At 31.4% G+C, this 24,075-nt stretch overlaps 1 protein-coding gene across 2 annotated transcripts; it reads right to left on the reverse strand.

Moving 5' to 3' along the window:
• Window positions 1–116: 116 nt before the first annotated feature.
• On the reverse strand, window positions 117–8,334 carry LOC130444309 (uncharacterized). 2 transcript variants are annotated; one of them, XM_056779386.1, is made up of 11 exons: window positions 8,260–8,334; window positions 8,160–8,202; window positions 6,234–6,353; window positions 4,277–4,312; window positions 3,425–3,445; window positions 3,324–3,344; window positions 3,223–3,243; window positions 1,930–1,965; window positions 1,792–1,851; window positions 1,048–1,083; window positions 117–234 (listed from the first exon to the last, which is right to left on the reverse strand). In XM_056779386.1, the coding sequence occupies exons 1-11, from the start codon at window positions 8,266–8,268 to the stop codon at window positions 185–187; spliced, it is 453 nt and encodes a 150-aa protein (XP_056635364.1). In that variant the 5' UTR covers window positions 8,269–8,334; the 3' UTR covers window positions 117–184. The 2 variants fall into 2 exon arrangements, with proteins under 2 accessions (XP_056635364.1, XP_056635365.1); XM_056779387.1 differs by lacking the exon at window positions 4,277–4,312 and adding an exon at window positions 4,891–4,926.
• Window positions 8,335–24,075: the final 15,741 nt, after the last annotated feature.

Here is a 24,075-nt window from a genome sequence, read left to right on the forward strand (position 1 = left end):
GTGGCGACCAGCTCTCCGACTATAAAAATATATTGTCAAACAAGGCAGGTAGCTTGCAAAAACACTTTTTAAGATATTCTGATTTTTAAAATTATAGAGGATAAATAAAACACATATTTCTGTGAGTACTTTTATTCGATTCAAATATATCTCATAAAGGACGAAGTGCTCCAAGTATTCCTCACTAATTCAGTAGTTCTACCAGTTCTCCTTTCAGCTCGCTGAGTACATACCCTGTAAGTAGATGAATATTAGAAATTTTCACTCAGCCTTAAGTCAATATTTTATTTCAATGAAATATGGAATTTATAAGCTTCTGGTATAATGAAAATGCATTTGAGGAAGACGTGAATAAACAATTTCGATTCTCTACAACCAGTTTCAATTTTTTTATGTCAAGGCGTTCGGAAAGAGAGACAGAGTGTTCCAAAATGTTTGATTCATTGTACAAGAATGGTTGATTATAGTGGAAAACATCGTCGTATTATCGTATTATTATTATCCTTTCCTAGTTTCTTCCAGTTTCCCACTACTCTCAGAATTCAAGAAGAGATTTAATAGAAAACAAATTGGTTTAAGAAGAATTGTCACACCTTCTCGTAGTAGAAATGTAGATAAACAATTAGGAACCAGGTAGAAAGTTTATTTTTAAGTTTTTGGGAATATATTTTAAACCTTCAGATTCCGTAAATGAGAGTAAACACATGTCAAACTTATTAAATTTGGGAGTAGTAGTACAATTATTGTCTAGTAGTTGTATATTTCTCATGTAGTCATAATGATTCTGATGTATATCGTTTTAATTATAGACAGATAGCGTTTTTTAATTTGATTCAATCCAAAAATATAACAACCCCTACAAAGTAATATGGTAAATCAATACGATGATTCGGTTGTATTTGAGAACATTGTGATATAATCCGATGTTTTAGAAGTTGGGCAAATGCTATTATCTCATTTTTGTGGTTTTCCTCTAATATTTTAATTCGCAAGTTTGAACGTTGTTCTAATGAAATAACTATAAAAACAAAATCATTTAATACTTACCGACGACATCAAATACGTTTGAAAACTTCTGATCTTCTGAAATAAGTAAAAACAAAGAATTTTAGTCAAATTGATGAGAAAAAAACAGATTAATGAATCGGTTTAAGAATATACGTTAACAGATTTGCTAATTTTCAATGATGATTTAATTGTGAATCAAGAAGAATTATTTGTAATCAGATAATAATAAATTAATCAAAGCAGATAATAAACTATACTGAAAATATCATTTTTAAACGATATTCATCTCAATTGAAGTACAAGAATAAAAATGTACTAGATACACAATCATATGGTCATAAAGCAAATAAAGTGATAAATCTAATACATGAACAAGAGGGAAAACTCGAAAATGGAGCGGAAACAAATAAAAAGAATCCTCAAAACGAAAGAAAACTGGAAGGAAAGAAGTATAAATAACTACTCAAGAAGCACTAAATAAGGAAGACATAATAAAAAACATTTAATAACAGACATTACATTAAAAGTAATACCGAAATCCAGATGGTAAGATGAAACATGCGAAGACCTGAGAGTACTGGGGGCTGTGAATTGGAAGAAAAAGTGAGAGACAGAAAATAATGTAGAAAGATGGTACCTGAAATGTCATACTAAACACTAATTGATTCACTGTAAAAAACGTAAAACTAGAAACATCATTTTAATGAGTTCAAAACCATATATATCAATATATAAACAAAATTGGCTCATCTGCAATTTTATGTATAGAATCTCTTCAATTACCTCCAGTTATTCCTCTTAGAATATCTAATATTACATCATTGTGTATGTCTCCTACTCTCTCTAAAACAATAAATTCAATTAATTTGAAATTTTTTGAGATTATTTGCTTGATTTTATCGGAAAAGTTGAACTACTCACTCAAGGCTTTATTAATTTTTTCTTTTGCCGGAGCAGCTAAAAAATAAAAACATTATTTGTTACAAAAATATACATATACAAATTAATCGTTGCTTATAAATGATCATTAGAATGGATTGAACATATGTTTGTGATTAAAAAAATAATATTTATCATATCATATCAAAAATTCTTCACGATTGATTTAATAATAGCTCCGTATATTAACGAATATCAATAATATATAACAATTTTCGTAAAATTCATATATATACAGTTGAGCTATTCATGTTTTACTTTCTTTTTCTTTTCCCATTTTGATAATGGAACAAGATTTATACCTAGGAGAATCGCATTTTCAGGGATTGCTTCAGCATTTTGTTTCGTGGATTCTTCCATGAACTGTAATTTTATTATACTCCAATTCATATTATTATATAATAATTGCAAGATTTATATACTAGCAAATTGATTTTCTAACTATTACTGAATTTCATAATAGTTCGAACCATGGCAATCGTATTCTATAATTTCAACAGAACGTTCAGCAAGTTCTTTGAGACCTAGGTGAAACTATTCTTTAATCTTAGATTCAAAAAATTGTCTCTCTATGATTTCAACATCTCCTTTGAATTCAATTTTTTTTCTCAAGCAAGCGTTTCGCCATGGATCTGAATAACAGTAATCTGACGGTGCAAGGTCCGTACTAAATGCTGTATATGGTAGGAGTTCCATACCTACCTAAAGGTTTTTTGGAACATAAACAACAGATTTCAATTTTTTCTTCATTTAAAGTATCGTCTTTTCACTTTTTTTCTAGAACTGTTTATGCCCTTTCGAGCGTCAAAGCATTGGGATCTCAGTTTTTATTGTCCTTTTATTAATTTTTTCCACTCTTTCGGACCTTTTACCACTTCTTTTAAGTGCTGTACTGTTTTCCCTTGTCTGACCTATTCCTGTGTTACTTGTTTTAGTTGTTTTTCTTATATTCTTATCTCATATCTTTTTGTTTCTGTCATTTTGCTCCGTCTTTGTGATGTTTCTGTCTTGATGTGTTTGCGCCAGTTTCAACATTTTAGTTTCCGTTTGGTTCCTGTTCGATCTTTTGTAAAATCACCTTATTTCTCATCATATCATCTTCGTTTCTGCTATTATACTATTATATTAAGATCATAATATATTTAATTTGCTGTTGGCTATCTCCATTTTTATTTTTCCACTTTCTTGTTGTCTAATGTGGTGTTTTGACTTTAAAATTGTGAATTAAACAATGAAAATCTTGAAAAATAAAAAATAAATCAAAGTTAAACTTACCAGAAATCATATCCCATATTTCTAGAATTAAAAAATTAAGATATTAACACTGTTTTTCTGATTCTTTGATTCAATTAATGAAAAAACATATAACACCTTACCTTGAACTTGTGCGTATAAATCTGTAAATCAAAAAATTTTATCAATTTCCATAAAATTCGAAATAAAAGCGTTATAAGGATTAATTACTGTATCTTCTTACTTTTCAATATGCCGATGAGTTCTGAAAAAAAAGAAAAAGAATCCTTGAAAACCAAATTTATTGATATTGCGTTTGGAATTACTTCTATTCCTTAGCAAACGAAGACATTTTATTCTGATACCTTCAAAAATTTATTTTGTTTGACTAAATAATAATTGTATGTGTCTAACATCTATAAAGTAAGTTTTCCGATGTTTTCCCTTTAAAGTTAACAAAATTATTTGTATCAACTGCACGTATGTATCAAATACATGACAGGTCCCGCATCGTAGCAGGTTTCCGAGATGAAATTTTTCAATTCCCAAAACACTACGCGAAACATTACGAAAATTGCGAGGTGTCAGTCAAAACAAGAGGCATTGAATGCAGATGTTATTCTCCTCAATAGCAATGATTGTCCACATACAGCTTTAGGAATAGCTGAGGTGGTTTTGACGAAATTTGGCTGAGAATTGTTTGATAATCCAATCTACAGCTTTGACTTTGCTTCCTGTGATTTTAAAGTTTCCTTGTAAAAATTTGTGTCCTCCGAAGAGCGACGAAGTGATAAAGACGTCTGGTTCCATTCACTATCGGCAAAGTTAAATGCTAACTGTATGTCTTTCTAATAAATATGGTCTTTCTAGATGTACTTTTGTAATATTTGGAATATTTCTGCGTATTTGACCACCCTGGACTGCTAATTTTTTAAAGAATTGAGAGATTTCTTTAGTTAAGTACTGATATGTTATAGTACAATCGATTCCTGTACAACAAGGTTCAGTTTCAGCGAAAAATGATCAATTTTCCTGATGCAGAACTCGATTAAATTTTGAAAATGTAAGCCTTCATTTCAAAGGCGTTTACACTTACCATTTATATCCGCGAAAATGTTACTTTCTCTTTTACCTAAAACAAAAATTGTATAATAAATAAATAATACATACTCAAATTGTGAAACAAAGTACAATGTACTCAAATAAGGTTCATTAGGACACAGAAAATGTTCGTGGAAACGATGGATAATATAGAAATTCATGGTGCTTGCTGACTGCTTCATATTTTTGATTTTTTGGTGCAATTATACAGAGCATATAACCGTACAGCTAAACAAACACCAACATTTTCAACTAAAAGTTGAAAAGCTGATTCCAAAAATATATAATACGTTGCTACAAATTGGTTCAAGGTGGGTAAAAGTACAAAAAAAACTTTAGGATCATGAACAAATTCAATTCTAATAAATATGGTCTTTCTAGATGTACTTTTGTAATATTTGGAATATTTCTGCGTATTTGACCACCCTGGACTGCTAATTTTTTGAAGAATTGAGAGATTTCTTTAGTTAAGTACTGATATGTTATAGTACAATCGATTCCTGTACAACAAGGTTCAGTTTCAGCGAAAAATGATCAATTTTCCTGATGCAGGAAATTTGATTAAATTTTGAAAATTTAAGCCTTCATTTCAAAGGCGTTTACACTTACCATTTATATCCGCGAAAATGTTACTTTCTCTTTTACCTAAAACAAAAATTGTATAATAAATAAATAATACATACTCAAATTGTGAAACAAAGTACAATGTACTCAAATAAGGTTCATTAGGACACAGAAAATGTTCGTGGAAACGATGGATAATATAGAAATTCATGGTGCTTGCTGACTGCTTCATATTTTTGATTTTTTGGTGCAATTATACAGAGCATATAACCGTACAGCTAAACAAACACTAACATTTTCAACTAAAAGTTGAAAAGCTGATTCCAAAAATGTATAATACGTTGCTACAAATTGGTTCAAGGTGGGTAAAAGTACATTATCATGAACAAATTCAATGGAATAGTTAGTGGGTGTTACGTTCAGTGCTTTTTGTATAATTCATGTATATAATTATTGTATATAAGACAAAATAAAAAATTTATCAAAAGTTAACCACATGAAAATCAAACAGAAAAAAACTACAGGCCCAACAAAATATAACGATAAACATAAAATGCCCACTGGACAACAAGAAGCGATGAACTATAAGGATAAACGGGACCGCAAAAAGTATTGGACAACAGGACAGAAAGGAGCTGGCAACGTGCAATTAAGGAACTCAATTAGGTACACCAGAGAGGATTTCAGAAAACAGGGGAGTCCGAGAAGACGAATGGATCGATGGGTTAAGTAGGGTAAGTTAGATTAGTAAAAAAATACAAAAAAAATCATAAAAAAAACTAAAAACAATACAAAAAAGTTAAAAAACAAACAACAAACAAGAAAAAGTTTTCCGCGTCAACCCATACACAAGAGGACACCCTCCGGTAACTCCACACTTCACAAGCAAATGCTGACTTATACTTCGGAGACAGCTATAGAGAAGGCTCTCTGATTAGATCTTTTCTTGCTGAAGAAGGTTAGAAAAGGTTTACCAAAGCAGCGAAAACACACACACACATTAAGACGTATGGACCAAGAAGACAAGAGTTTATACCCAATAGACTAGCTATTAACAAAAATTTAAGACTTCCCGGAATCTCCCGTTGATCGTAGAGGAGAGGAAGGAGTCTACGTGCGAAGCTGGGATGCGAAAGAGGATGAGAAACTGTGGAAATGACAGGGGATTCTTAGGGGGACGGGTTTTCACACGCGCACGTGTGTGTATGTGTGAATTTATTTGCCCGCATGGATCCTAGTTTCTCATTATAAAATTTTGGTCAAGATGAATATATATTTCCACATGTGTGATACCAGCACTGTTAAATCTTAGATTACTCGTCATGTAACAAATAACTATAAATTTTAACATTCATATGAAGACTTGATTCAACTATTAATATACTTACTAGACGCTGTGGATGCTGTACATGCTGTAGTTGGGGTTGGTGTTGTGGTCGATTCTACTGTTGTGGAATGATGATGTTTATGTCTTGATTTAGGCTGTTTCTCTTCCTCTGAACATGTGACTACAATAATAATGATAACAAATGTATTGGTAATTAGTTCGTTATACAAAAAACGAGAATATAGGGATGAAAAATCTAATTAAATCCACAAACGTGCCATGAAAAAAGTCATCTATATCAGGAACGTTAAAAAAATAACTTGTTGAAACTATAGCAGCAAAAGAAATATTATTCAATATTCAAGGTAGAACTACGGGGTCTGACAATCAAGTTATGGTTATTTCGGAACTCTTAACGAAATTTCCATCGTATATTATGGCAACTCTGCTTTATCCATCTGCATGCATTCATTGGTGCTAGAGATCTATAGCAACGACTAAAAATTGTGTATTGTACGCATAAGATGTTCTGAAAGGAACGATAAATACAAAACGTGCGCACTGACACGAACATCTGTGACGAGGATGCTGTTGAGGTTTTAGTCAAAGACTATAGAATTTGCTTCATCATCTGGTTGAGTGGCTGGAGTCGATCTATAAGTACGGAATCACATAATTTTTATACCACCATTCTCATTACTTGATTATCAAATAACTTAGCTCTAGGATCATATGGAATAATACAAGAAGAAATCCTTTGAAAAACACAGAAGATGTTTTATAAATAATAGAATAAACAACAAGAGAAGGAATTTTAAGGTGGTGTACATTCGTGGATGAAAGCGACTGAAATGATTTAGCATATAATAGAAACAAAAACTATGACGCTATGAGAAGAAGAGAAGAAAATATTTGATGCAATCAATGATAATAATGTAGTAGCTGTGTAAGAAGGTGAATCAATACAAATTGAACATCTCCATTGCGAGTGCATAGTACTCTTTGAATCTGTTCCAAGTGTACCAGCGCATTTGTGAAACTTAATTCCAAAGAAGAGACTTGGAGAATGGGATCTTTTCCCTTTTGAATTATCTCTCTGTCTTCCTGTCTATCTGAATTCGCATTTTTTATCAAATTTAGCACCATGGAATATCTACAGATAAGCCATAGCGAGAGAACCTTTCCAGGATTGTTTCCATCGGGATAATCGACTTAATTATGAGGAAGTTGATTCATATTTTTTGTTGTTTTTAATAAAATAATCCACCATATTTTATTATTAAACATCCTGTGCTTTTATAATACAGGAAAGCTGACAACGAAGTTGAACGGAAGAAATTAGTAATGGAGATGAAGTAAGTAATAGTAAACTTTGGGAATATAGTATCAAAGATATAAAATATTGAGAGAAGAAAGAATGCGAAAAAATGGGGGATGTCGAAATATACTAAACGTAGCAAAAAGACAGTGTTATAGTAGAAATTCAAGAACCAAGGTGAATTGACAATGAACGATGGAAATGAATAGAAAAAGTATGAGAGAAGTGCAAGAAAAATGTTAAACGGCAGAGAATTAATGATGAAAATAAGGCTTAAAACAGTCCAGTTATGATTTATGGTGCAAGAAACATAAGTATGACAAATGAAGAAGCCAAAATTATGCTAAGAATATGAGGAAAAATTATGCGTATTATGAGAAAAACGTTTATAAAGCAAGAACTGCTAAAAGTATAGTAAAAGTAGTGCTGGAGACACAGAATGTGTGGTCTAGATGTTGGATAAGGTGGATATGGATGTGAATAGAATGCGAGTGAGCAACGTCGCTATGGAAATCGAATATTTTTCTAAGAATTATATGAAATATTAATAATATCCATGGATTTGAACCAAGTAACTTCTACTTTAGATTTCTCATCTAATAATAATTGATTGTTCGTAGTGAAACGTATTAGTAGACTAAGAAAGGTTAGAGAAAGTAAAATAGTTACCTGCAGCAATCAAAATCATAATCAAACATATTGTATAAAGTTTCTAAAAATAAGAAAATAACATTATTATTCGTTTTGGGTTTATCTTTAATATACTCACATGAGCCATTTTGATTTAAATATGAACTATGAAAAATGAAATCACAAAATCGTTTCTGTATTTCAGTTTTCATATATAGGGTTATAAAGAAAATACGGGTAATTACCAAATTGGTAATTTAACACGACTTTTTCATAAATACAACCAAAAAATTGATAAAACACTTTTTTATTATCAAAATCGTTCTGTGTAGGTACCCAAAGTATATTTTGTTTGTATTCTATGATTACATACTTTTTTAATATTTTGAAAATCATGAGAGAAATCATTCCCCAAACATAAATCATTTATATTTACGGGATATTTCAATATTCATCCATAAAATATTTCAGCTTGAAATTTTAAAATATATAAAGACTTAAGGTATGTTATTCACACGATATAGAACTGAAACGAAGTATTCATCCGACATAATTTTGTGAATAATAGAAAGCTGCCAATAGTTTCTTTTGATATATCTTTAGTGTAACGACGAATAAAGTCATTTCTCAACTCTCAACCTCTATTTAATCAAAAAATAACCTTATTACACATGTTTTTCTTTATATAGATATAATTATGCTTTGTACCAGTCAATTAAATCATATGTTGTAAAAACTTCTTTCATATCAGGTGTTATCATTATGTAACAACCTATTTCCTTTAATTTAATTTTCAAAAGATCACAGGCGGCGGAAATGGAATAGATTAGTAAAATTATAATTTCAAAGAATAAAGAAAATTCAAAACAAGATATGACTTAAGAAATGGACGTGTCAGTTGTCTAGATAAATTTGAATATATTGACATTAATTACGGATATCCATAGCTTTATAATCTTGATTTAAGAAATATATTCACAAAGTAAGTTCCATTTGGTTATGCGAATATAAGAAGACATGTACAGATACAAAAAAATATGTATTGTACAAAAATCTATAAGCATTAAACCAATTTTTAAACTTAAATTATTACTTGTCATAGCAGATTGACTCCTGTGTTTAAAATAATATGTAAACAAATTCGTTCATCTCGCCATCATCTTTGAAGTATTGACCATCAAGGAAATATCTAAGGTGTACGAAGAGGGGAAGCTACTAGGAGTGATGTCTGAACTGTAGGGAACTGGCACGTGCCAGCCAAGTGACTGTAGTAGTTTTTTGTCACGTTCGCAGAGTGACATCTGACCAGTAATCCTCAGCGCTCGTTCTGCATTGTGAGGCGTGATGATCTCGCAGCAAACATTTGCATTGATTTTTCCGTCTCGATGCACATGAATTTTTGAGTCAGAATTTGTTGAAATTTTACTTTTTAAGGACTAAGTATATGCCCATTCCATGGATTGACGTTTAATTCCTAGGGTGTTGACTATTTGAAGAAAAAATTTCGCTACCCAGCGTGAGCAAAGTTTCCAAACAGCTTGTCAGTATCAATTTCATGAATTGGTGATCACAAGATTTGCAAAAATTTCATAGCAATAACCCTCATTGTAATTTTACGGTTCTACTTGAATGGCTTGAGCCAGTTCATCAGAAAGTCAGTAACCAAAGACTTAGTATTACAAAAACGAATTACGGATATGATTTCACAAGTTCTGTTATCGTTAATTAAGTATCATATCATAAAAAGGCAGTACAAAGAACGCGTCGGCAGCAATGGTTTGAAAATGCTTGAGTCAAAGTAAGTGCGATCGCTGCACTGCCAAAAAGGAAGTCCTCCAGAGAGACATCATATTAGAAACATATGAAATTGTCGATGTTTGGTGACATATTAAGTCAGAACGAAATTAATGCTTAATAACGTCAAAATTGAACTAGGTGGGATATACAGGACGTGGCCACGACGAGATTTGAATAAAAAAGGATGAGAATTAATACATAACTCAGTAGGTTACGATCAGAAAAGATAGCGCTATGATATCAAAATAATAAGAAAAAGTGGAAACCGCTAATCAAAATTGGCGAAATTGCAATGCAATTTGAATCACTTCCTAATTTATATTTTCACAAATCAATTTCATCGTTTCAAGATACTGTATTCATTCATTTTCAAATTCTTCTCTTCACTTGTCTTTATTCTATCTTTGGTTGTTTGTAAATCTCACTACACTATATTTATTTGATATTAGAGGTACTTAAACAATTCAAATCCAAACTTAATACACTTGCTAAAATAGATGGATTTGTTTTTCCATATATTCTATCTCAATTAATACACCTCAAAGTTAAAATTAGTTTTTTCTGAACAATTACATATTTTTGAGATTTGATTTTGAGCCTTTCATATTTGAAATTCATGACATATGCAATAGATACTAGAGTGGAGAACACAACCACTAAACGGCTCCTAAGAACAACAGAAATGCGGACTCTGAGATCAATAACAGGACATACGTTACTCGATCAGAAGAAAAATGAAGAAATAAGGGACATGTGCGATATTCAGGATGTAGTAAGATGGGCAAGGAGCCGCAGAATACAATGGAGAGACCATGTTGACAGAACGCCAAATGAACGGTTAGCAAAAATTCCAAAGGAAAAGAAACCAGACACAACTCGACCTCTTGGACGACCACCTATAAGGTGGTATTAAAGCTGGTCCTCAGCATCCCAACTACTCCTGGCGAATCCTTGAAGAAAATACAGGACCTCGTCTTGATTAAAAGTGTTGATTATGTGATACTCTAAATGTGAACTTATTCGTCAAACATGTTTTGTTGATACTGAATTTCAAGTAGTTGTGTAAACTAGATAATTAAGGGTGGAAAATACGGGGTTCTACCCTACAATCCACTTTTTTATATTCACTTACGATTTAGTCATTGTAAGTAAATTTGGTGAATGAAAGAATAGGCAAGTCACACAACCAACTAAACTAAACCTAATATTTGATATTTCAATTTTGATAAAAATTACTTCAGCTGTATTTTCCATATTTTGGAAATTTTGGAAACGCTAAAATTGTGTTAATTCATGTCAAAAGATATTTTATTTTCAAACTTATTGGAAGTTTCTTCCTAATCAGATAATTGAGGATTTTTTGAATAAATTTGCCCAATTAACACCTTTTCATCTCAATCACACCCTAGCTTCTGATTTATTAAAAATCTCTTTGTGTATTCCACAATAAATTACCCAACTAATTTCCTGAAAACTATATATTCAACTGAATTCACGTCCTGGGGAATTTCCCTTTTTAAATTTTATTTGAAGTTGAAATTTATCCTCATTCCTAACCTAGATGAAAAGCACACTTAACTTTAATTAGTTGATCACTTAATAGCCACCCTCAAAGGACAACTTGTGCCCTCATTCGTTGAGGAACATCACTCGACAGGTTAAAAAAGGCTCATTAATTGGGGGAAAATCCAACTAAACCCCCTTATAATTAGATACGAACATTTCAGTAGTAGTAAAGCAATTTCAGCATTGGCGTATCCATACTTTTTTTAAAGGGGAAAAAGGGCTACAGCAGCTTAAAATTTCGATTAAAAAAAATATAATGGAGAAACTCTTATAGAAATACACATTTAAATGAATAAATTTAATTTTATAAAGAGAACCTGTGTGTTCTTTATCAAACAATATCTTTTTCGTGAAGTACGTGAAATAACATTAACTAGGAAGTACTTTTAAGGAGGATGAAAAGTCGTTTCTATTATATATAATATTTTTTGTTTAGTTATAAATATTCGTTGTACTTATTTACAATTTGTGAATAGAAAATGCAATCCCGTGTGACAGTTCGTGATCTGTTGATTATGTCGAGCTGTTGCACGAATTTGAATCGTGAATTTTCCAGATACTAATAAATTTGGGTGCTGATATTTGTGATGAATGGAACAGACACATAATACGGGTTTTCCACCGGCTAAAACTCGTCTGCCATCACCATTAATCCGTCCCGCATATATGCATATCAAATAGCTTAGTCATTCATTCATCTAGGTTAAAGAAGCAAAACATGAAAAACAGTATACGGTGCATCTATAAAGTTATGCTTGAATATTTAGATGTATAATAAATGATACGGAAATATAGTAAATGTCTTAAACATTAAGTCAATATTAGAAATAGAAAGAGCTACTTGCATTTGGATTTTTACTATTGAAAGAGAGAGAAAATGCATCGGTTGACTACTCGCTATCTCTCTCTACTCGCTATTGAAATGTTAACATCCAATCCTTCTCCTTAGCCGCTCCTACCAATCGACATAATAGCGATCCGATTGGAATAGAGTAGTGAGAGATATAGAGTACAGTACATCGATGTTATATCTCTATATGTATCACTTGAATAAGCTTCTATGCCTCACTCCCTCTATATTTAATATCAACTCTATGGAATAACATCGAAATATTCTTTACATCGATTTTGTTCAGTTCAAAGACTTCACGTTACCTGTTGGGAGTGAAGTTGTTTGTTCAATAACTAGATAAAAAATGAAACAGCCTTCAAATGTTCTAAAATTTCTTTTACACCGATATATACACACTTATTTTTTCATGTAATATGCTTAAACTTTACACCACTTACCTGTTTGTCCAAACTTCTTAAACTGGTCTCAATGTTTGCTTCTTCTTAACTTTTCCCTTGTATCGCTAGCTGACTGACTGAATGCGTATCAATTCCACAGTTTTATATAGGTAATCGTTCGGGATTTTCGTTTAGATCATTGTTTCGACTATAACTATGAAAAATAGAGTTTACTAGAAGGACAGCGAATTCTCTATAGACTGTTTTTGAAATAGATTCACATCACGTCAATAGACTGATACTTCAATCGCAAATGCAACTCGCAGCAATAGATTCAATGTCAAAATAACAACTTGTAATGTACCTTCGGACTAATGACCAATAAAATAATGAGTTAAACTTGGTTTCAATAATCCGATAACTATACTGGACAAATGCCAGAATATTAAAGACCTAGTATCTGTTTACAAACTGCTTTTGAATACTAAAATCCTATTGTACAAAAGGCTATAAATATGTATGGTCATTAGAGTCACATCGATATAAAATACGTACGTAATTTGATACGTTAATGGAGCTTGGAGTCAATTAACTATGATGTAAGTCCCCATTAGGATCGTGTACCATAAATCTTAATGAATACAATAATCCGTAAGTTAGGAGTCAATTTACACAAAGAGGTTGTATCTCTGGTGTGTTACATTCGTGCAATTTTTTTTTAAATTAGAAAATTTTAAATGAGTCTTGTGCAACAAACTATAACACCTGAAAACATTCACCTGCAGCTATTGAGTTAGTTAATATTTGTGAGTTGATGTGCCGTCTCGATAATGCATCGGGAAACAAAGTACAGAAAATAATTAGAATTTTAAACATACACCTAATTCAGGCTGATTGGGGTATGTGTGTTTTCTTATTATCCGTTAACTTTGTCTAGGGTCACACTTTGTCCAGGTCGCGGCAAAATGAACACCACCGCGACCAGGACGCATTGATGTGCCATACTTGCGATGAACTGTTAAGTTTCTAAGAAGATCAAACAATGTTGTATGTAAGTCTTTGTGCGTTAACTGTATAATTACTAAATTTTCTTCTCCTCCGCTTTTTTGCATGAATACCTCGAAGAAATGATGGCTAACAGATTGGTTTGATCTAAACTGATGTAGAGAAACGCTTAAGCGTGGCCAACTTCAAACAATTCAATTTCTAGAAGTTATCGGTCGTAACATACATTAATGTAGTTGTTGATTATTTTCAAGATAAATAAAATCAACTTCATAAGAAGATTTATAGTTGGCTTGTATCTCAAAATAAATATATGTATGAATAAAAGAAATAGAACGTGGCGCTGCTGCTTGCAACATATTCCAGACTCCTGTTCACTCGAGGACAAGGATCCTCGTTAATTAGTCGAGTGTCCTGAATGTTTAGGGATAACTGTTTTTGCTTGTGTGAGATCTCAGAAGTAAAATGTTTACCAAGTGACCAAAATACACTGACGTCGGCAATTCACGAAAAGTGTAATTTTTTTGAGAAATATTAAGACTAAGTTGTCATTTTTCTTAGTCCCCTGGTTACATTTGAACTTCGGGTGCTTAAATAATGTTACTGAGCACGAGGAAAACGTGTTCGGTGAAAACTAAAAAAGAAAATTGTTCAATAGAAATAACAATACTACATCCAACTACGGGTACAGAATATAATGTTTTTCAATAAAATAAAAAGCATTCGCATAATTAAGAATCGAAATAGGAATGAAATATATTTGTGTTATACACGAAGTGTACGTTTATTTCTCGTTTTATTTTCTACTTGAGTTTCACAATATAAAAGTTGATATTCGTTTCCAAAAACTCTGAAATTGTAAATTCCAGTTTCTACAATCCACGATACTATGTACATCAGCGTCAACGTTGAAACGAAGTTGATATGGAAACTTTAAGTTAAAGCTGTGCTTTTGTGAAAGTTATGGATTTATCTTTTCGCTTTTATACCACCTTTTAAAATCCACAAGCCCTCCCGGCTTTGACATGACATATGTTATGAAAATTATGATGCGTTTGAGTAAATTATCGCATTCAAGTGTTAATCTCATATCAAATTTTTTAATTATCTAACACAATCTACTTCTAACAATTTTAACCTCCTTCTGGAAAGTGATTTATGTAATTTATATTGTAATAAAAGGTTTTCGGCTTTAAATTTTCCAAAAATTTTCTTAAGAAAAAATATTAGAAAAGTTGACTCTCACGATCTCTTCGTCTCTCCACAACGTAAATAAAAATAATTTTTTCTTATACTTGGACGACTATGAAAAGTATCAAAGAGTTCTGACTGAAAAACTGATATACCGGGGCTATTTTTAAAGACCAAGTGCTGCTTTCCGCCAAAAAAATTTTCCAATCCTGTTCTGATTACCACCAAGACATGTCATTCCGTCATTTTTATGCATAAAGCATCTTACCATTCCCGATTATTGAACAAAACACTCAATAATAGATGAGATATTAATATCTATAAGAATTGAGAACTTAATTATGCTCAAAAATATGCCACAACAAAAGACCTTATTAAGACTACTTAATGTTTATAATAGAAGCAAAATGCAGTTGAGCTGGTGGAGACATTTGAAGAGAATGAGCAATTCAAGAAAGTGAAAAAAGTTTGACAATCCCAAGGACAACAGAAAGGAAGCAGACGAAGACCAAAAGAAACATGAGATGACCTGATAATAAATTATATTTAGATTTATAGCAATGGAATAATAATCTTTGCTTTATTCATTTGATACAATGCGTCAAATAAAGTGTGAATTCTAGATTCACTTCCAAGTTTTTTATGAGGAAAAAAACCAAATTAATTCAATATTTGAGCGAGTTATCAAGAGACTTTCCGAAGGGAGACGGTCGTTCATTTTTTAATTGCCCGCCAAAATATGAATAATACCTAATATAAATGCAATTAAGTCAAAATCTATATTTGGAAAATTTTTTTTTGTCGAATCGGGTTTGATAAATCTGTAAAAGGATTGAATTTGAGTCAGATCGAGGACGTTCACAATATTAGTGACTAATGGGCAAAATTCTGGGTCCCAAAGAAACGTTATGTGGCTGGGCAGTGAATAATCTATAATGTGAATAAGAAATTATTAATTAATAGTTAAAGAATGTAATAGTTAATAATTTATGGAAACAATTAGCTGCAAGATAAAGCGTGAAGTAATTTTAATGTTTACAAAAAAAGTTTCTGAATTAGACAGTGATGTGGACTTTTAAAAGCTAGATTTTCTTGACAACATTTCAAGAATAGGACTCAAATGAAAGCAACAGAATCGTTTGCTATTTTCTACTTTCATCTCATTATTTGGTCCTTCAAGTGAGAATCAACTCCATCATTTCTCACTACAAGATGGGTAAACCTATAAATTTCCTAATTTATTCAAACTGTTTTTCAATAATGGGGTAAATTTGCTCACACTGTTACTCAATTTATTTTAACACTTATGCTAGACTTAACCAACTTAAACAATAATAAGTAAAAACGCCTTCTCAGAAATTATAAAAAAAAAGACAATTTAAACAATTCGCCGCTATGATAAAAAACATCAAACGAATTTCACTTTTGCCAAATTTTAGTCTTTTATAACCGAAGCGGCTTCAGGGTCCATGTCGTGGACGAGTTCGTAGCATTATAATAAGTTGATCTTTCATTCTCACATTTAATCATTAACTATGATAATTCAGAAACCTAAAGGTGACCGTGAATAATGACGTATTATATAAAGTTGCGCTTGTACATGTTCAAATACTTTTCAAAACTTTTGTATCTGGAATCCTTTTAATCCACAAACTAATTAAAGGAGGCAATAAGGTGTTTTATTATATAAGTTTCTCTATTCAATTTAAATGAAGCGTTGAGCACGGTACACGACGAAATTTGTGTGAAAATTGTCATAAAAGCGGAACTATTTGAGGTATTCCGTTGGAATCGTTTGTTGTCTTACAAGTTTTAATATGTTCCTTGAAATGTGGAGTTTAAGTATATTTTCATGTTTGTTTTTATTGCTCCGTTCACAATTTTGGTAGTTACTAAGTCCCTAACCGAGATTATTTCATTTTGTCTTACAAAAATGAAAATGGATGATAAATTTCAAGACAATAGCTCGAGATCTCAAATCTCGTCGCAGTTTCAGATAATCAGTTCCCATTTACATTATACCTTATTAAAATTTAGTTTATTATCATCATTTTCTTAACGTATAACTTCAAAAAATGGCGAATCTGTAATACTATAAGTATTTAGAATTTTGTTTAGAGAATAAAACCCTCTAAGCTCGTCATAAAAATTTTAATCAAGCGCTTTCGACTTTCAACGGTTTAGCGTGCCAGCATAGCATAATAATCTCTGATAAAAAAAAGGGTTATATATTATCGATCTGCTCATTCCGGCACGTATGTTTGTGCTGAAACTTTATTAAAGCTTTTTATTAAAGTATATAAACAGCATCAACACATTATGTGTCACGTTTGTAGCGCAATTTGTGCCTCTTAATGGCACAGGAAAATTGCAAACTGCTGCTGCTTGTCCTGCCATCTAGTAAATACATAAAATGTATGTTTCCTTTTAATTTCATCTTCTTTCATATACACTTTTCGGTTTTTATTGTCTTCAACCAGGTTATATTCTGATAATAAAATTCGTTAACAGAAAAAATCGATAGGAAAGTTTCGCAAACAAAACAACAGGAAATTTGTTGTAATCTAGATATACCCAAGAAAAGGTATTCCATATCTAATTTTTATTCATGATTTAGGCCAACAAAAGGGTGCAAGACTAATAAGAAAAAGCGATGAATCAAACAGAAACTACACAAACAGCTGGCCTCGAAACCAAAGCATTGAAAACGACAAAATCAAACTTGTTAATGAGCTGTCGCGTGGCACTCCTGTATTCATGACCTTAAAGTGAGCTTCTGCTGGTTATTTGGTCTCTGTGAACCCGAAACTACAAGACAGACATGGAATTATCAAAAGATGCTATTGACAATGTAATCAAATTTAATAAGAAGAGCAGAAGTGATTGCCCGATATCCAGATCGATGCGGGGAACAATGTAAATAATACAAAAAAGAAATGAAATTCCAGAAGACTATTGTAGTGATTACTAGACATTGTTCTGTTGATACAAGACGCCGCAAATGGGAAACAACTGTTACAAAAAGTGTGATGGAGAAACGAAGTCAAATGCTGGTGGACGATACACTAGTATGCCTCAATTTGGACTGCTTGAAATTAAGCTATAAAAGGGAGAAGATAGAAAGGTGGTTATTTAGATAACTTAGTTTCCAAATCGTGGAAAACAGATGGCAATACAATGGACAGAAAACCTAAAGCATTCCTATTTTTTCACTATCGAAGCAATAGAAAACCATATTACAAAAAATGATAATTATAAGAGAAAAAATAATGGATGAAATGCAAACAGAGAACGAAGAAAGCAATCAATGGTAAATATGAAGGAACTGGAAGCATAAAATGGAAAGAAATGGAAGGGGTTACAATTAACTAATTAATATCTCCATAAATTCTCATTAGTCATTGACATGTCTCGATAGATCAATGAGTGTCCGATTCCCTCTTTATTAAATTGTTCTCTCTTGACAATCCTTCTGTGCTCTTTTTTGACCTACGTTTCTCAGTGGTCTTCCTGTTCTCCTTATCCTTTGTCGTTCTTGTTTGTGCTCCTTCAGTACCTGTTTGGATATTCTGTACATGTCCAGACCAGATTAGGTGTTTGGTTTTGATGACATCGATTAATGTCTGCCTGACTACCATTATCTTCCTTATTTTGTCATTTATTATCTTGTCCCGAAGGAATTTACTTTATAGCTTTTCTCCAAAAGTCCATTTCGGTCGTTGTAAACTTATTTCCATGGACGGAATAATCTGCCATATGTTATAATGCTTTTGAGGACCGAGCTATATATTTCAAGTCAATAAGTTGATTAAATATTAGTAAAAATTTGAATGAAAAATTTCATCTGAACATAACAACAGAAATATAAAAACTAACAAAGTGATTGTAAAAATGCGCTGCTTTAATAAATGTGGAAATAAACTAAAAAAATTCGCCAGCGCAAAAAATTAGGAAAGAAAACTTTCAATTATTCGAATTAGCTCAATTTTTCTGTAAGCCACACGAGAGAAAATAACAAGCAAAAAATGTTCGTAGAATTTCGCGGAGGAAATTTTTAAAAACTCTTCAGTGGCAGTTATTCTATTATCCTCATACTCTTACTCACATTCAAGCAAGAATATAATAGGCAGTTAATCTCTATTCAATAAAAGTATATCTTTTTTGATTCTACTGATAAGCGTACAAAAGAGTTGGTGAGAAAAGGAAATTAGTAGTATCTTAAACAAAAGCTATTCATTGCAGCTACCTGGTATTTTGAAAAGGTGGGCTTCGATTGTAAACGAAACTTCAAGATTGAAATCAGATGTTTGTCACCTCGTGAAACAGCTTCACTTAACACCTGTGATTAAAAGTAGCGATACGTGTTGACGATACATGGTGGTATGTTATTAAACTTTCATTTAAATATCATATAAACAAATTTTATTGACAATAATAATGTATTTAAAGTAGTTTCGTAATTTTCTTTCTTCGATCATTTCTGACCATTTTTTTCTATTTCTTGTAATATGTATCAATTCTCCTGTGATTCTTATCCTTAATCCATAAATTTGCTAACTGTAGTCTGCGAAAATTGTTGATCAGGGTATTTATTATTGAAAATTTCACAAACCTTTTTTTTAAGTTCTTGTTTTATTACCACAACCATTCATATCACTTATTTATTTGGCTCTTTGGTTATTATTTCAGTATCAGAGAATACCTAATTATTTTTTAAATAATAAATATCTGAATAAAATCGACTTGTTTCAGGGTGTTCCACATTGTACATAATAACACTACAATTGGTTTAATATTTGGAAAATATAGTTGATAGAAATTTTATAATCTTATGACTTTTAACTTAAATCGTACGGCTTGATATCAATCTTTTTTATTTTCTCAAGAATGGATTTCTTCGCATAAAAGTCGTCTGGAAGATGTGTATTGAAAATAATTTTTAAGTAATCTCAACTCCAAAAAAAACTCAACTCCCGGATTTCAAAGCGCGCTCAAAACAAACTTTGCCTTTTTCTTTGGAAACCATTAAAAAGTTCCTGGTCCAACACTCTCTTCTCTCAACACAATATTGACAGCCGACTCCATATTGACCAACAAACTCCTTTAATAAGTATTTTATTCGAAGTTGCGGGCCCCCTTATTCAATTTTATCCGGTTTTCATCTGTATACTAATAAAACTTTACCAAAAGTCGAAGTTTTAGTACGAAGAATTCTGATTACGTTATATTTTTTCTACTAAAAGAACTTCATTGCGTTTTTTAATGAAATTAAAACTTCTTTTGAATGTAGAGGATACTTTTGAGGTACAATCATTGTTTTTTTTTTCTCATTATCGTTCGGCAAACAACAAATTTATTTGAATATATTCAATTAGTCCAGTCGAAAAGTTCAGAAACATGGAAAACAGAGATAAAGGTTCCAAAAATATGAGCGATAACTCATTTGATTCGAAATCACTTTTAGAAGGATTTCAGTCCCAAGATTCATGGATTCGTCTACAATTGAACTTGTATGGAATTTACAGCCTCCTTATGAAGATTGCCAGAACCGAGATACTCAAAGACGATATTGATAAACTGTCCAAATAAATCTATTTCCCAAGTATTTATTATGATTTATATAAAGGTCTAATAGTTTGTTGTTACAAGATATTCCATATTTTTCGGCAAGTATTTAGTGATTCAAACAAAATTTTGTTCATCAATTTCCACATTTTCGACCTTCTGTTTTTTTGTTATATTTTTTAAAAGTAAAACAAAACCGCAGAAAACGTTCGTTAGAGTATTAACAGGCAGACATTACCAATGGATGAAACGGCACATCAGCAAGTTACGAACATATTTGCAGTTGCGTTTGACACAGTTGACGTGTCATTTATTAAAAAGGTCAAATTGTTTAATGGAAAAGAGCGGCACTTCCAAACAAGCTGACACTTTCTCCCTTCAACGTATTCTCATTCTTATCAATACGGGGTGAGTCGTGACAGAAATAATCGGAGGATAAGTGGAATTTATCATTCTAACTTGTCATGTGTGATTTCTAGAATTCATGATTTATTTTTATATAAAAACTAGCAATACCCGTCGCGGCTTCGCCCACGGTTTATTGAGAAATGACTTATGTATTCTATGCATTAATTCAGTTTGGAAGTGTTATAAAGAAAGGACACATTATCATTTAACACATTTATTATATATACGATGAATAATATAAATACATTTCATTAATATAAAGATATTAAATAAATGATTTATTATTAAAGTAACAGTGATTACAAAAACGCAAACAAAATATTGTATCATATATAATTTATGTCAATACTTCTCTGTGAACCACATTAGTTGTTTGCCATCTTTTGCTAAAATAACTAAACTTACTCGTGATCAGGCTATATAAAATTGACCATGGGAGAAACAGTTCTCTCTCAAATCGATTACTGCCACTTTCAAAGATTGACCTTGTGATAAAACGGAGAAATTAGTTTTTAGATATTCACACGGGACCCATTTCTTAAAAAAATCGCTTTGATATCTCATTTCGTCATGAAGAATTGCTAAATATATGGCTCAACTATTTGAACCCTTGAAAATCGCAGAAATTGGTTTCTAGGTATTTTTTCGGAGAATGTTTTAGTGCTAAAGCGAAGTCGAAATCTTAATTAGCGGCCGAGAAAAACGAAAAAATCGAATTTGCAAACATACCCCGTTTTAGCCCTTTAAAATCGAAATTTCACAAAATCCTTTCTTAGCGCACCTCTAAACTCCGATACAAACATACCCTTAATCTTTAATAGCCTTGGCTGAGTGTTGATGAGTGAATGAATCAGTCAGTCAGGACCGTTGGCTATTGGATTCTAACCTACAACTGAAATAGATTATTACAACAATTTATCAAGAAATGTTTTGGTATTTTGTATAACTTATTAAATACATGAGAGGCATAAATAAGGAGTTTGTTGAATTAAAAATATTTTGGTTAAATTAGGAGGTCGTTATGAATGAAGATGAATTTTCATAAGTTAGATAAATTTATGCAGTTACTAATAACGACGAATTTGTTTTTTTCAAAATCTAATAGATATTTATTAATCACTTTGAGCAATATATTTTGTTCTAAGTAGTTTTTTCAGTTGGAAGATTGATAGTACATAGAATGACATTAGAAAATGTCTTCGGCTAGTGATCATCAAACAGAGTAAAGTTTGTAGTCACCTTGGTGAGAGGTAATCCGATTGTTGAGTCACATTTTAGTCTGCATAGTATAGTTTTCGTCATAATTTAATCAAGTAATTTCGTAAATTATGTTTGTTAATATTGGTTTGTGTTTTATCTTCAATTTTAGTAAAGACAGATTGGATTGTGAGGTGTTACCTTCATATCATAAAGTAAAAATGCATGAATAGGTAAGATATTATTGTCAGAATTAGCATTAGCTGGTACTGAATCTTGTCTTATGTCAAAGTCACTATCAGAAGTCATTTCAAATGATAATAGTCTTCATAAAAAGATTTGTACAGTGTTTAAAGGCTCTTTTTAAGAAATATTGGATCAGAAATTTTGAATAATCGTGGGTAATATGGATTTGATATATCTTCCAGAACGTAGTAGAACTCCGTTTCTAATAAATTTCACTTCAAAGAAAAACAATGATTGATCGAATCGAAACTACCATTTTTTTCATATGAAAGATAAAATTATATCATCTTTTTGATGAAGAATAACTTGAATAGCAAAACAGATATAGCAAAGTCCAAATTAGAATCCATCACCTAATCTGCTGATATTATTTCAAAAAGAAAACATTAAGTAGCGACAAAAATCAACAAACTTCATATTTATGTCTTATTATCATTTTGAAGGTTGTTTAAATGTTTAAACTTTCATTAACAATGTATTCCAAAACAAAACATCAACAAATAATTCTGCATATTCTGTTAATAAAAATTCAACAATCCGTCCCACTATTACAGAATTGATTTCTAAACCGGTTGGTTTATCTTTAGTAAATTGAACGTGCACAGCTCCTGTTACAGATATAATCAAAAATCAATTAGAACCTTGTTAAATAATAATAATTCCAATTTGTCTAACAGAGTTAGATGGTGATGTTAACGTTTTATAAAAGCCCAAAATTAATTATTCTATTAATGTTACAATGATGACGACGCACATAGGGTTCCGTCTTATTCCTCTTCCGTACCTTATAATCACCTTGTAACTAAATGATCAAGGAAAATTTGAATTGGGAGGGTGAAAGTTAAGCAGATGAACGAGCAGGTGCTCTATTCCCGGACCGAAAACAGATTGGGATACAATTGATTTAATTAAAATTTATTAAGGATCAAAATACATTGAATCTAATTACATACTAAGTAAGCTGGAAACTGCTATAATGCTCTCTTACAAATGACTAGTAGTATATTCAAATTAAAAGCATTTGGAAACAAAAATCTTATCAATCAATTTTCAAAATTTTCGAAATAAGACACAAGAAATACAATGAGCATCACCATCTACTGTTTCTAGCATGAACTAAGAAAGAAACACTGAGAATTTAATGATAGTTCTTGGTAAAAAAACGACAATGAGTAAGATAAAACACAATTTTTTTACCAATGCGTCAATAGATTTATGATGTGTCGAATCTGTGTATATTTTTTTATATAAATTTTATTTTTTTCATTCATTTTAAAAAATATGTGCTGACATGTCCTACATGTACAGTATCTGTAATGTTGAAAAAAAACGGTAATAGCCCATTAATTCCATTGGGGTTTTGAGAATCTCGCGTTTTAGTAGCACATAAACGTTAACCCAAAATATATGAGACTGCAGTTCTATTTAATAGAATAAATGAGAGTCTAAATGTATTTGCACATCAATTTTCTTACGAATTTTAATCTCATGTCTACGTCAAATACATTTTCCATTATCAACGAGTAATTCGACTAATCAAATATTAATAATGGAATAAAGAATATAAATGAATATTATCTATATTTTTGGAGTTTACTCCTTAAGAATCGATTTGTATATATAAGGGGTCCGATATGAGAAAAATCTGAGGAGTAAAATCTATCGATGAATGACCTCGTTACGTTTTTGGTGCGCACCCTATGATGCGCAACTTTCTAATTTGTCAGTGTCGACATACTTATATTGCTGT

This window comes from Diorhabda sublineata, chromosome 5 (assembly GCF_026230105.1).
Source record: "Diorhabda sublineata isolate icDioSubl1.1 chromosome 5, icDioSubl1.1, whole genome shotgun sequence".
NCBI classification, from domain to species: domain Eukaryota; kingdom Metazoa; phylum Arthropoda; class Insecta; order Coleoptera; family Chrysomelidae; genus Diorhabda; species Diorhabda sublineata.